At 35.5% G+C, this 15,550-nt stretch overlaps 1 protein-coding gene across 1 annotated transcript; it reads right to left on the bottom strand.

Annotated features, from left to right (window-relative positions):
• Positions 1-6,413: 6,413 nt before the first annotated feature.
• LOC129896623 (hexose carrier protein HEX6-like) lies at positions 6,414-8,439 on the bottom strand. Its single transcript, XM_055972555.1, has 3 exons — positions 8,222-8,439; positions 7,809-8,131; positions 6,414-7,730 (listed from the first exon to the last, which is right to left on the bottom strand). Exons 1-3 carry the CDS (start codon positions 8,352-8,354, stop codon positions 6,657-6,659), a joined length of 1,530 nt encoding a protein of 509 aa, XP_055828530.1. The 5' UTR covers positions 8,355-8,439; the 3' UTR covers positions 6,414-6,656.
• Between the last annotated feature and the right edge of the window lie 7,111 nt (positions 8,440-15,550).

Here is a 15,550-nt window from a genome sequence, read left to right as displayed (position 1 = left end):
TTCAATTTGTTACTTTTTTTTTTTTTTTGGTATAGATATGTTGCACTGGTAATTTTAATGTTAGTAAACTAGTCTAATTGGTGAGAAATAAATTATTCATCTATTAATTTTCGTATAATTTATACGATATTTGACAGTAGATAAATAATAAGCTATTTATATTATTATATATTAAATTATTATAACGTTTAGTTGACAATTTAGAAAGATGCATGATTAAAACATGTATAAGTTATGAGGAAATCTATGAATTATTTTATGTTGGATAAAAAGTGGAATAACTAATATATGAATAATTAATCGATGTTTTACTAATACATGCGTAAAATAATATAGATTAACTCATCACTAATTCCTATATTACTAATAGATGCATAATTCTAACCCACTATCAAACGACCCCTAATAGATTGTTTGGATGGTGGTTTTCCATAGTATATGGTATGATATGATTAGTAAGAGAACTACATATGTTTTGATTGTTTCTTTAATTATATGGTATGATATGGTTTGGTTTCATGATTTTGTAACCATGAAAATCCTCACTTTTCTCCGTTTTGAAACCACTAATTTGATGATATCCCATTGTTTACTTTTTTTTTTTCCAATTGTACTCTTACTTAATTTACTAGATATTTTTGTATGCTTTTCCTTTCATGAGTCAAAGTATTACAAAAGATGCATTCGCCAAATTCTGTAAAAGCCACAAAAGATAAAATGCATTTTTTGATAGGATGAAACTCTACCGTGTTCTTCTTCTTTTATGATAAATCAGATTACAACAACTGTCAATTTTTAATTAGTCTAAAACATAGAAAAATATCATTGCATGATACTTCAAATAATTTCTTTTTCCTGTTCATATATTTGAAACATGAGAAATTGAGTTGGAGCTGGAAAATGATAAGTTTAATATTTATAATAATTAAGGGTATTTTCGTAAATTTTCAGTGACGACACAATATTATATCATCAAACCAAATAATAAAATTATCATTAAATACTAGCAAATTATATGGTTTATCCAAACATAGTATTGTACCGTTCAGTATAATACCATATCATACAGTATCGTACGTTACGAAACCATCCAAAGGTTGGATTGAATACTTTCCCACGAGCCACACTTGTATTCCATTTGCAGCTATATAAATTTTCAATGATAGAAATGAATAAAATGTCAAACAACACACTTGTATTCCATTTGCAGCTATATAAATTTTCAATGATAGAAATGAATAAAATGTCAAACAACACACTTGTATTTCGTTTGCAGCTATATAAATTTTCAATGATAGAAATGAATAAAATGTCAAACAACAATAAACACACTTATATATAAATAATTAATTACAACCGATAATCTTAAAATTGCTCTTACTTGTCTAATCAAGTCGAGCTAATAACTCTATTTACTTAGATTAGAAGAAATATTTATTTTTTTCTCTATCATTACCCTTATTTTCATATTCTTTTTTCTACAGAAAAATTGAGTAAGGATTCATACCAGGGAAGAAGAAAGCCATCACTTTGGGAAGAGCAAAAGTTAGGATAACTATGGAGACATTTGAAATATACTCAGATAAAAGGGTTATTTTTAGAATTAAATCAATCTAATTTATATTTTCTATACGGGGGTACAAGTAGCCATAGGGATGGCTGGGGCGGGGCGGAACGGGCAGGTTTTGTGTTCAACCTGCCTTGCCTAGCATTTTCACCCACATTCACTCGCATCCACATTCGCGTCCATCCGCTCCGCATAATTTTTTTTTCCTTCTAACTTTATACGCATTTAGTAAATAATAAATTTGAATAAATCACAAAATGTACATTTTAATATTTTTATCGTTAATCAATATGAAAAATAACAATGCATGACTTGTGATACCTGCAACCCGTCGCCCCACACAAACCCGCCTCACCCTGCACCAGCCCCGCAAAAGGACAAACCTGCCTCGCAAAAGGACAAATCTGCCTCGCTCCGCCCCGCATGGAGTGGAACTCGCACTGCACTGCCCCTGCACCACCCTGTTGCCATTCCTAAGTACAAATATGTAAAGCAAAAATTAAAGTTGAATAACCAAAAAAACAATTGCAGCAGTTGATTAAGATAGAGGACAAATTTGGTACTTCTTATAGATGACTGATTCTTTTGGGAAATTTTAAGTAAAGTACAATCTAAAAGCATGACTGTACAATTAAGCATATGCAACACATAAACGAAAAATAAAAACACCCTAACTTCAGGTAAGAAGGGACCTCTACTCTCCTTTCTATATAAGTATAGTAAAGTAAAGAAATACCTTTAACATATATTTTAAATATAATTATAGGGTTTCGGTTAGGGGGTTCCGAAAACCCGTAATCTCTATGAAAGATCCGCCCATGGTTGTGAATTGTTGTTTAGTTTTGCGACGGGTTTAGGTTTGGTGATGTCTGTCGTAGTATTTGTTGAAGATGCATCTAAGGAACAAGTTGAACGACATAGTCCAATTGATAGGAGTCCTGACGATTGTTAAAGACCTACTAAAAGAGTTAAGTTATAATAGAACTCATTGTTAGATAAGTTAGAATCAGATTATGACTGGGCTGCTGCTATGAACGTGTAGTAGTTAATGCATGAAGGTGGTTGTCTTCCAAAGCATATAGTCCACTTCTCTTAGATCCTTTGGCTAGTAATGTCCTTGTTTTCTTGTCCTTTACAACAAAATCAGTTTCATCAAATTCAAGAGTGCAACAATTATCCTTTGCAATCTTACTAACTGAAAGTAGATTCTTAATAATCTTAGGAACTACAAGAACCTCTTGTAATTTAGACCTGATTTAGTTGTATTCCCAACATGTGTTATGTCTAGTTGTGATCCATTGCCAAAAATGATTTTATCAGATCCATTGTAGTTTTTAAGATCAGACAGAATACCTGAGTTATTTGTCATATGACTACTGGCTCCTGAGTCCATATACAAGGTATCATCAGTGGAAGATGTATTCTGCAAATTGACACCAGCCAATGCTTATGGTGTTCATCAGCAGATTGGTACGAGTAGTCCCACCTGTAAAAGCACTTAATAGTAGTATGGTTATTCCTACCACAAATTTGACAAGACTCAGTGTTATTCCTTTCCTTGTTCAAAGAACCTGTTCCATTCTGGTAGTTCGGAGAATCTGTTCCTTGTCCAGCAGGCTTGAAGCCTTTTCCTCTGGAGTTGAACTTGTTGTTTAATTTCCTCTTCCCCTGGAGTAGTTTCCTCCTCCCTGCTCCTTTGGGCAGAGAATGCTATGTTATGATTCTGTGGTGACACTTCTTCTTCATCCTCCCTCATGTCAAAACCCTTAAAAGCATTAATAAATTGATTAAGAGTGGGATATGGTGCCTTACCAAGCATAACAGTCCTGAAGGTCTTGTACTTGAGACCTAAACCTCTAGCAAAGTTAATTACTTTTCTATCTTCATCCATAGGTTTGTGAATGGCTGCAAGACCATCACATATACTCTTGAATTTCTTAATGTATTCATCAATCTTTTTAGTTCATAGCTGAACACTTTGTAGTGGTTGTTTGAGTTGAAACTCCTTATCTTTTGTTGCTTGAAGATATGCTTCTTCCAAGCATTCCCATATCTTCTTGGCAACTGAGCAACCCACAATCAAGTACATGCTTTCTTCTGTCAAGGTGCCTGAGATCCAACTCCTTAGCACCACATCTTTCTCCTGCCAGTCATCAATGCTACCACTGTCTTCTGCATCCTTTTCAATAGCTACAAACTTTCTTAACAGTCTTTCTAGTGGAACAGATACTCTGTGTTGGTTTAGTCACTGTGATGAGATAGATTAGTCTCATCACCTGAATCAACTGCATCATTTGTATTCTCCATATGAAATAATTTGTTGGCTTAAGTTTAATGGAACATGAGGCAATGAGGTGATGAAGGAAAGAGATGGATAATGTATTGGTAGATGGAGCCATTACAATTTAGACGTGTGATTTTGGTTTAGATTCAATACTTAAAATTGCGGAAGAGCTTTAATGCATCTTCAACATGTATAATTCTTAGAAAAAGAATGAGAGAAATCAAGAATTGTATTGATGATAATAGATGAGTACAAGTCTCTTTTATCTAGGAGTGAGTTGTAGAGTCCTAGACTAACTAAACTTAAAGTTATACTACAACATAAATATAATGAGATTAATTACAAATTAACTACTACACGTTCATAGCAGCAGCCTAGTCATAATTTGACTCTAACTTATCCAACAGTGAGTCCTACTATAACTTAACTCTTTTAGTAGGTCTTTGACAGTCGCCAGGACTCCTATCAGTTGGACCATATCATTCAACCTGTTCCTTAGATGCATCTTCAATACTTCCTCTCAAGATACTGAGTGGTGGAACATTACTCCTATCTTGCTTCAAAAAGCAGCAAAAACTTGCTTTGACAATGCTATTGTATGAATGTCAGCTAGTTGATCCTTAGACCTCACAAACTGAGTAAGAAGTTGACCTCTGACCACCTTTTCTCGAATAAAGTGATAGTCCATCTCAACATGTTTGGTTCTAGTATGTATAACTGGATTGACTTTCAAGTACAAGACACTCAAGTTATCACAATAAAATATAAGAATTGACTTGAGAAATAACCCAAGATCATGAAGTATATATATGATCCATGTCATCTCTGTTGCAGTGGAGGCTAGTGCTCCATACTCAGCTTCAACACTTGATCTTGCTACTATGGTCTGTTTCTTGAAAGTCTAAGAAATACAATTTGCACCTAGGTAGATGCTATAGATTGTAGTTGATCTCCTAGTAGTGGTGCAACCTCCCCAATCAGCATCTGAATATCCATACAACCTATAAGTTGATTGTGACATAATTCTGAGTCCAAAGTGTAGAGTGTCTTTGATTTACCTTAGAATCCTTTTGACTCCTTGAAGATGTTCAGTGTTGGGACTTTGCATAAACTGGCTTGCTAGATTCACTACATGAGTGATATCAAGTCGTGTGAGTGTCAAATACTGAAGATTTCCTACTATCATTCTGTATAGAAAGACATCTACAAGACTTCCCACAGCTTCATGTAAACCATGCTTTTGACCCAAAGGAGTAGCAACAACTTTTGCCAAAGTCATCAGTCTTATCCAGTAACTCAGCAGCATACTTACTCTGACTCAAGTGAATTCCTCCTGCAAAATACTTGACCTCTACTCCTAGAAATAAGTGTAGAGGACCCAGATCTTTCATAGCAAATTCCTTTCCAAGTTGTAGAACCAACTCTGAGACATGTGATTAATTATAAATTAACTACTACATGTTCATAGCAGCAGCCTAGTCATAATCTGACTCTAACTTATCCAACAATGAATCCTACTATAACTTAACTCTTTTAGTAGGTCTTTGACAGTCGTCAGGACTCTTATCAGTTGGACCATATCGTTCAACCTGTTCCTTAGATGCATCTTCAACAGTATTAGCTTTATTCCTGCAACATTTTGTTTCGATTTTCATGATCATCATCGGTTGTTTATAGCTTTTTGGTTATTGCACTATTTTGTTGTTGTTATCGTTTCCGTATTAGTTGCTATGTTTTCTTCACTGTCATTTTCTTTTTTCGTACTTACTTTAATTTGTTGCACTCAAGCCAAGGGTCCTCAAAAACAACATCTCTATCTATGGAGGTAATAGTAAAACCTACCCGCATTCTACCCTCACAAATCTCTCATGTGGGATTCCATTGAAGTATGTTGTATTTATCCATTCTCTCCCACATGATCCTATGGCTCAATTTTTTTAATTTTTTTTTCTGATTTACGAGTCCTATGTAAGATAGATGTCTAAAGGGATAATTAATTGATCTTTCTATACCTCACAAAGATACGTTTTGCCATTTTGGAAAGTCACAAATTAAATCAGGACCTAGAGGATCATATCCCATGGCGAAGGTAAATATGGAGCCAGAAGTTTATGGATTAGAATTTTAATCTTTTTAAATAATTGGTTCTAAATTGATAATCTGTATGTGTTTTTAAAATGAATACATGTATTTGAACCAACCATAGCATTTGGTTTCCATTTTAGCAGTCAAATTAGGTAACGACCTTCCAGCTAATGGTAATATATCACTTCAACGCGTCCTGCGCAGTGCCGCTGTGCTTACCTCATCATTCCTATTTTCCTTTGCTCCTTTGCCTTTTGACCTTGTTATTTTGTTGCATGATGACATGCCCTATGTTTAGTTTACCTACAATGACGACGAATAATTTATTTTCTAATTTTATTAAGAATAGTATGATTCGAGCCCGGAAATAGAGAAATTCTTAATAGAAAGTCCTTTTCTATGCATGTATCTGAATTAGTCATATCAAAAGATACTAGATATAAGATGACTAAAGATAAAAAAGAAGTGATCATTGAGTTTTGCATAAATATCAAATTACCTATTTTTCATGAATGGGAAACTAATAGGTGCTACTATTATTGAGTACATTGACAAAAAGACCATAAAAAATCAAACTAAAGAAGTATAATTCCCGTAGATGCACAGGAGTATTGAACTGTAAATCTTTTTCAAATTACAAACCAAAACTTACAATGCATATACAACCGGAAATATGTTAAAACATCTATCCTATTATATTGGAATTGCTTGGCAATAGCTTTAAGTACTGTCCCCTTTGTCATAGTCTTGTTCATCACAAACAAATCTCTTCCAAAACCAATGGTCCATCCAGATTTTTTCCATACTTTCAATTGGCAAATTCCTTGTCTCTGGCAGAAAAAAGTAGACAAATCCAGTCATAATTGCAACCCATGCCCCAAAGAAGAAGAAAATCCCAGATTTCAGATGGCAGAGCATAGCCAAGAAAGTCTGAGCAATTATGAAAGTGAAGATTAAGCCCACAGCCACTGTTATACTTTGTCCTGCTGACCTTATTTCTAATGGAAAGATTTCACTTGGAACTAACCATCCCAATGGACCCCATGACAAACTAAAACCTGCAACATAAATGCATATCAAGACCAAAACCAATAGCCCATATCCCTTGCTCAAGACCCCATGATCTCCTAACTTAACTGCCATTATTATCCCTATCAACATTTGTGATACAAACATTTGGATTCCCCCGAAACTGAACATAGCTCTTCGTCCTACCCTGTCAACTATCAACAAGGCTAAGAAAGTCGCGCTGGTGCCTACCACCCCTGTCACCACAGCAGACATAAGTGATGCACTTGCGCCTAGGCCTATTGTTTGGAACAGAATTGGAGCATAGAAGGAGATCACGTTGATCCCCGTCACCTGTTGGAAGAATGGTATTACTATTGACATAACAAGTTGTGGCCTGTACTTCCGTTTAATAATTTGCTTGAAAGGGTGCTTGACAGCTTTTGATTTGTCACTTGCTTTGATGAGATCATCTAATTCTGCTTGGACATCAGTTGTACCTCGTATGCGTTGTAAAACCTGCTTAGCTTTTTGATGATCATTGCCATGTTGAATTAGGCTGTTTGCCGTTTCTGGGAGAAAAAATGCTCCTACTGTTAGAAATGTAGCAGGAGCTGCAGCCATCGCTAAGGAAATTCTCCATCCCCAACCACCTTTAATCTTTTGAACGCCGTAGTTAAGAAGGCTTGCTGATAGAACTCCAATCCCCACGCATAATTGGAACGCGATATTGAAAGATCCCCTGTACTTGGCAGGTGCCATTTCTGAAAGGTATAAAGGGACTGCCTGCAGCAGCCAAATTTATAAGACATTTGTTATGAATATGCACACAGCTAAAAGGAGTACAATTTATGAAAGGCGTACCTGATTTGCAAAACCAACTCCTACACCTAGAAGGATTCGACCAAGTAATAACATGTAGATGTTGGATGCTGCGCCTCCAAAGGCAGAACCGATGAGAAATGCTATTCCACCGATTATAATTGATGGTCTACGGCCATATGTGCGAGTGACTGGTGAAGCAAAGAAGGAAGCAATAAGGCCAGCAATGTATAAAGAGGAAGTGAAAGAGGTCAGCAGTTGGCTGTCAAATATACAGTAGTTGCTTGTTTCGGTGACTTTTGTCATCTTAGTGAACACTTCTGGGAAGAATTTCTTCAGAAACGGCGCCATAGAGATCACTCCACCTGCAAATTAAAACACATCAGTACAGTTAGCAAGAACCAATTTGAGAAAAATACTTTAAACATATCTCTTGAGGGAATATTTGAAAGAACCTGATATTCCGATATCATAGCCAAAGATGATTCCTCCAGTGGCAGCAACGATGGATGATAATACCACAAACCACGTAATCCTGCCATTGTAATTCGCGGAATGCTCACTTGTTGGAACAATACCAACTGCCATTTCTTCTCCACAAGTTCAAATTGTGAGGTCTGACTTAGGTAACATGAACTTATAGGAGTAAGATAATTAATAAGCTGTATATCATGACTCATGTACAGCTACAAAATCAACATGACTAAATAAATCACATTTGGTCAATGGCTTGCAGTTGGATGGCGTATGTACTACTTTTTAATTATTTGGACTTTAACAATAAATTTTAAGTTGAACTAGTCATGCTTTTGGCCTTCCTGTCTTGTTGTCACTCTTTCCTGTATTATGGCGTCGGCTAGTCTTGGCAAGTTCATTTTCTCCTAAAGTTATATGTTCTCTTGGCAACATCGTCAGGAATAAAAGAGCTCTTAATTTGTCTTGTTTGCATGTTTTCGTCAATACATCAGATCATCATCAATATAATTTTCTTTTGAATTTTTGATCAGTGCAAATTAAACTTGGTACCAAGGACGAAAAACTAATGCATACATTGTGCAGTTGACTAATCTCCTGCAGTAGGTATTTCATTTTGGCAGTGGACCCAACACAAACAAACTAATTTAATGCAGACAAGATCAATCAAAGCCAGTAAAATGTATCACTTATTCAGCCCAGTTACAACTTACACCACATATGGTCACTTAATTTAATTAAGCACCATTATTGCTCCAACCAACATTTGAATTCCTCCAAATTGAAACACGAATTAATCTGTGCGGGACTCGGTCTATAAGTATATATAGTAATGACGATAAAAAGATTGCATAAGTACCAACAACTCCCATAACCACTCACTTTCACCTAATCCAATTGTTCGAAATAGTATTTTAATTTTGCATGGAAAGTAGGATTGATATTAACATGACAAGTTGAGGTTTTCTAATATATCTTTAAATGGGTGTAATTTGATGTTAATTTCATTAATGAGGTCATCTAGTATTTTTGACATTTTCTATTCCCTGGATTCGTCGCACCCTTCTCTTACAACGTTAAATTTGAATGAGTTGTTGCTTTTGTTTGTATCCTTTTAACTAGATTCACTACCAAAAACAAATAAAAGATTAGATTAATTAACTACAAATTTAACTTATCTTAAATTCCCCGTAGCTAATAAAATTTTATGAGAATTCTTCGTCAATATGTCCCTAAATAGGATTAGCAACTGTTACAGTCATGAAGTAGAAAAATCAAAAGAGGGTTTTTTATTTTGTGTGTGTAGTGGTCTTTTGAGTATTATATTCGAGACTATCAGCGTGAAATTCGTTACAATAGTTGATTACTTTGCTCCTCTCAGTCCATAATTTTCTTACTCAAAAGCATTTTCCCCAAAAAAATCTTTGTGTCAATATTACTCTTTTGTTGATCATGTAATTCTTTAATAGATGAATGATTCTTAGTAGTTTTTTTCATCTATATATAGAAATAAAAAAATTGGGAGTAACACAAATGACAAGTCCTATTATTGGTTATTCACTTTTTGAGAACATTGTGAAAGTGAATAACACTTACATTTCTTCTTTTAAAAAAAATACATAGACAAATTTTACATCTTCAGTTGTCACTAATCTTCATGTTTTTATCCTAAGTCTAAAAAATTATCCTATTTTATTATTTCGTTATTTGAAAGTATTTTATTTTTATTAATGAAGGGGTGATGTTTTAATTTTAATACCTTTTAAAGTAGTTTTAATTTACCCTTATTTAGAAATGACACTTCGCTGTACGAACACACCATTAAACAGTAGGACCAAAAGATATCCAAGTTGTACTGTGACGCTAATTTAAAGCACGGACGAACAAGGCTATAATAAATTGTACATTGAGTTATCTGAGTGATACTATCCCTGACTTTTGAATTGATAAGCTTGTGATTTTTGGGATGCAAAAGATTTGCTACTAAGCTTAGCACTCCCAACTCCAGCTCATTGTAAATGTGTTGAATTAAAATATACTTGTGTTGTGTTTGAAGATACAAACCGTTCTCATATTTTTTAACTATTTTTGTTATAATTCAAGTTTTGATGCATCAACAAACCATGAGACCTGATTGGCAGACCTGGTCCCATGATCCGTGTGTCACATACCAAATGAGAGTCAGCTGTAAAAGCTACCACCACCTGTTGTGGTTGTTGGGCAAAACAGAAGAGACTACAAATCACGGGACCTGATCGACCTGGTCCAACTGTAAATGCTGCCACCACCTGCTGTGGTTGGTGGGCAGCAACTGAAGGACAGAGACGTCCAGCCAATCAGAAGGTACTAGATTGTTTCGTCCATATGCTAAATACTATCTTTAGGACATGAAACAAATTAGTTTTTCACACATCACATTTACAAGGCAAAAGGAAAAAGGAGTGTGTGCTCAAAAGAAAGAACACTTCCTCAAAGCAGCAGGGGGCCTGATCGAGCTACTATTGAAGAATATTTTTTAGGTTGTTGTTTTGTTGTAATGTTGAGTCTTGTGTGCTAAATATTGTAAAATCAGTTCCTATCATTTAAAGGAATATTGATTATTTCTCTTTGTATTGTGTCATTGTGACTTCTTTGCTAGAGTTAGCATTAAAGTGGTTAGAGAAGTCTACATTAACTTAGGGGTGTTGTGTAATGGGCAATAGTCTTATTGCTTAGTTTTCGAGTCATTTCTAGAATTAGCCTTGATCGGATTATTGAAAGTCTACGTCAACTAGAGTGAGTTGGGGGTAGTGGGCAATAGGTATATTACTTAGGCTCGACGTCTTGTGATAGGGTGTTGCAAGCATAGGGGTGAAGATGATTTGTATCTAGTTACATAGGTTGTAATAGATCACTTTTCTCTTGCATCTAGTGAAGATTGGTTGAAAATCCTATTGGACAGGTCGTGGTTGTTTCTCCCTTGAGCAAGGAGTTTTTCCACGTAAAACTCTTGTCTTGTTCATTACTTGCATTAGCTTTTCATTTCTTGAGCATTCTGTTAACTGACTATGTCAAGTGACCTGGTCCCCTGGCTCGTATGGTGGACGCATATATTCTATCAATTGGTATCAAAGTAAGGCTCTCTAATCAGCTAACACCCAGAGAGATTTCTGTAAAAGAATGACTACTCCACTGAATCTAGAGGAAGGACAATCATCTACAAAACCTCCTCGTTTCAATGGCCAATTCTATAACTAGTGGAAAACTCACATGCATGACTTTCTTATGGATGAAGATAGTGAATTATGGGATATTGTTCTTGATGGTCCTTTTTTTCCCATAACTGAACTGAAGGAAGGAGAGGTTACTAAAATTGTGCCCAAAACTAGGCAACAATACAGTGAAGCTGACAGGAAGAAAATTGAGAAGAGCTACAAGGCTAAAAAGCTTCTTGTATGTGGTATTGGAGCTGAAGAATATAATAAAATCTTAGCATGTGAGTCAACTACAGAGATCTGGGAATGTTTGAAGAATGCTCATGAGGGAACTAAACAAGTTAAAGAATCCAAAGTTGATATGCTAACCACCCTGTATGAGAATTTTTTCATGAAGGAAGGAGAGACCATTCATGAAATGTATACCAGGTTTTCTTCTATAACCAATAAGCTGAGATGTCTGGGAGAACCCATTAGTCAAAGCAAACAGATCCGAATGGTTCTGAGAGTTCTTCTAAAGTCATGGGAAAGCAAGGTGGATGTTATTACTGAGGCCAAGGATATGAAGACCCTTACTATGGATGTGCTTATTGGGAATCTTCAAACCCAGGAGTTAAATAAGCAGCACGATGGTCATAAAAAGACAATAATAAGGACAAGTCCTTAACTTTAAAGTCTGGTCAAAGTAATGATGATGATGAAGAAGAGGATATGACCTACTTGACGTGTAAATTTCACAAGATTGTAAGAAAGCACAGTGAGTTTATAAAGAAGGAAAACACCACTAAGTCAGCAAATGGAAATGACCTATGTCACAAGTATGGGAAGACTAAACATTTCATCAGAGATTGTCCCTTGAACAAGTAGGAACACAAAGAATACACCAAGCCTGGAGGAGATAGAAATAGAAGAAGGGACTAGGTCCTTGAGAAGTCAAAAAGAAGGGTTGCTGCTGACTATGTGGTAAAGAGAGCTCTAGCTGTTTGGAAAAATTCCTCAGGTTATTCTGAAAAGTCTGAACATCCAGAGGATATCTCCATGTTGGCTGTCAGGAATGATAAAAATGTGTTCGATAGCATGTTTGCCTTTATGGCAAAATCTGAAGATGAAGCCGATGAAAAGGTAACCTTGCTTGACCTCAAAGAAAATCTTGAATGTTATTCCATCAAGAAACTAAGAAAACTGGCTGGCGTCTTGATTGACTCACTCTATGAGTTAACTGCTAAAAAATATTTTCTCAATAATAGCATTGATATATTTCAAGATGAGAAAATTGCTTTAGTCACTCAAATGACTGAGTTGGAACAAAAAATTACTATGCTGGATACTGAGAATAACCATCTCAGTAAAATGATAAAGAAAAACCCTCTAACTGATGTCAAGTTAAAGGGTAAGGCAAATAAAATCGAGATGGAACTTGAAGAGAGTTTGAAGAACTCTAAGTTAAAATTAGCACTATCACTACAGAGAAATCTTCAACTAGAAAAGAACCTGGTTAGAGTCAAGAAAGAATTAGACATGGTTCTAAAATGGGACAACTCTTCAAAGATATTGACTAATCTAATCAACCAAGAACAAAATGATGTAAGAGGTCTTGGATGTCTAAGAATAAAATCTCCTTTCAATCCACATAGCAAGAATTTGTCTGTAGTTGATGACCTGTTGTGTATTCACTATAGTAGAAATATGCATCTTAAAAGGGATTGTGAAGTATTCAGAAGAAACGTGAAAAAATCTTCAGAATATTCTAAGCAGAAAGAAAACCTGAAGAAGGGACCTGGTCCCAACATTAAAATAAGAAACAAAAACTTACCTTTCTGGACTAAGAAGACACTGATTACACCATTATCTGCGTTTTGGGAGTTCAAGCTTAAATGGGTTTCCAAACCTAACAGGTAATCTATTTTGCAGGAGAATTCTAGAGGAAGCAATCAGTGATGGTTCATGAATAATGGATGTTCCAAGCACATGACTGGAAGGACTAGAAACTTCCTCTCACTTAAGGCACTGCAAGGTGGTAGTGTCTCTTTTGAAAATGGAAAGAAGGGATACATTCTTGATTTTGGTAGAATTATGGCATAGAATACTGGGGCATCTGAGCACATCCTTGTTGAACAAACTTGTAACAAGGGATCTGATCCGTCCCAAAATACTGAAGAAAGTGACCAAGCTCAATTTGAAGCTGTAGATTGATTAGATGTTGAAGATTGTGATCTTCCCAATCATGTGTTGAAAGTTGACAAAGCTCTCTATGAACTGAAACAGGGGACCTGGTCGATAGAAAGATCAACTCAGAAATTACTCACTTTTCCCCCTTAATTTCATGGGGCACAAAGAAGTGAAATTCAGTGGATCATTTCAGTGGATCATATATCACTTTTTAATCTCCTATTTGGGTCTTCCCCTTTGATAAATTCTTTGTACTGTCAAGCTCAATAAATATTCTTGAAAAAGAGATACTAGATACCTTTGTTGTGCACTCATCGGCATATAAAGGCTAACTCAAATGACTACTGATCATGCTCAAAGATTCCATCCCCTGCAACTCAAATGGGAGATTTGGGAATTTTATCCAAATTGAGATAGTTTGCAGGATTTCTTTGCTTAAGTCAAAATCTGGAGTCCATGTTTTCACAATAATTGGCTTATTCAACAAATATGGCCTTGAATACACCACTTCATCCCTGTCATCTAGGCTAGCAAACCGTACTAGGAAGTACCAATCATTATGATAATATATATTAGGCTTCGCAATGTAATTTTATTGGGTAGAAATATACCTTTCAAAGCATATAATTGTTTGCGAGGCACCTACTACTTATCGGATAAGAGATTGCTTCCATTTCTGCATCTCCAACCCACCTCTTCCCTACATAGTTTCACCACTTTCTATCCATCTACATCACAAGGGAAACAAAGTTCAGTATCATTTCTTTGGCAGCTAACTTATTGCTTTGGAAGAGATTCGATTATGTCTCTTTTCCCTTCTCCTCCCCTCGGTATTGTGGCTTCTCCAGAGTTGCATTCATCTTTGAGCTTTCTACATTTGGGCTTTTATTTCCATCACTCTTTGATGGTAGAGTCGTCCATGGATCCTCTACGTGCTTCTTCTGTGCAGTACAATATTCCATTGGACTTGTGGACCTTTCACGACACTCCATATGTTGCTCTATTGCGATATTGGTGCTTAGGGAAGCAGCTTCAAAGCAGATGGAGATGTCGCCTCCACTATAGGATTGGGTGACCTTATGGGGTTTTGCTCTATCCCCCTTCATTGTCATGAAATTCTCCAGTCTTCTTTGATGCATCATAGTTAGCTTTGTATCCAATAACTGAATTTTATTCACTACTTTCCTTTTTTGTCCCTTCACCATGCTGGTGCCGGTACCACTTTGTTTCACCATTCACATACACCTAGAGTTGCTATCGTGCGCTAGAGAGCAGTTGTTTCATTTTATATGTTTAAGTTAAATGTATAGACTACAAGACATTTATATCACTTTAATAAAGGATTAGGAGCCAAAGTTTTTCCATTTTAGGTTTATTTAAGGCATATTCTATGAATATTTAGGGGAGGATCGATTCACAAGACCGCGATAGATAATTTCATCTCGTTAAAAGGAGACTAAAACCTTAGAGTTCAATGGAAGGGAGAACTTCAATCTCTTTAGCTCATTAAAGGGAAACTGAAACCTTAGAGTTCAATGGGAAAGAGAATTCTAATGTCTTTTTTTTTGTTGAAATATGACTTTATGATTATTCATCAAAAATCTCTTTAAATAGAAGTCTTATTACATCAATAGGATGTCTAAATCCTCTTCCAAACCAATAACTATAACTTAACCTAATTCTTATGAAGGTATGATACATAAATCCTATTCTAGAATAATAAAAAAGACTATTAAAATATAATTAACTAATTATAATTAAATACTTAATTAATTTGACTTTCGCACATTCACAACATTATTCCCCTCATGGTAAAAGAGCTTGTCCTCAAGCTCAAATTTCAGCGCAATCATCCAAAAAATCTGGAATAGTAACAACTTAATTATCCAATTCCAACCTTAGCCAATTTATCTTGAAGTTGACATTGATACAACTCTATCAGTTTGC

Source organism: Solanum dulcamara, chromosome 7 (assembly GCF_947179165.1).
Source record: "Solanum dulcamara chromosome 7, daSolDulc1.2, whole genome shotgun sequence".
NCBI lineage: Eukaryota > Viridiplantae > Streptophyta > Magnoliopsida > Solanales > Solanaceae > Solanum > Solanum dulcamara.
The sequence above is the reverse complement of the archived record's forward strand: the minus strand, read 5'-3'. Positions and strand labels throughout refer to the sequence as shown.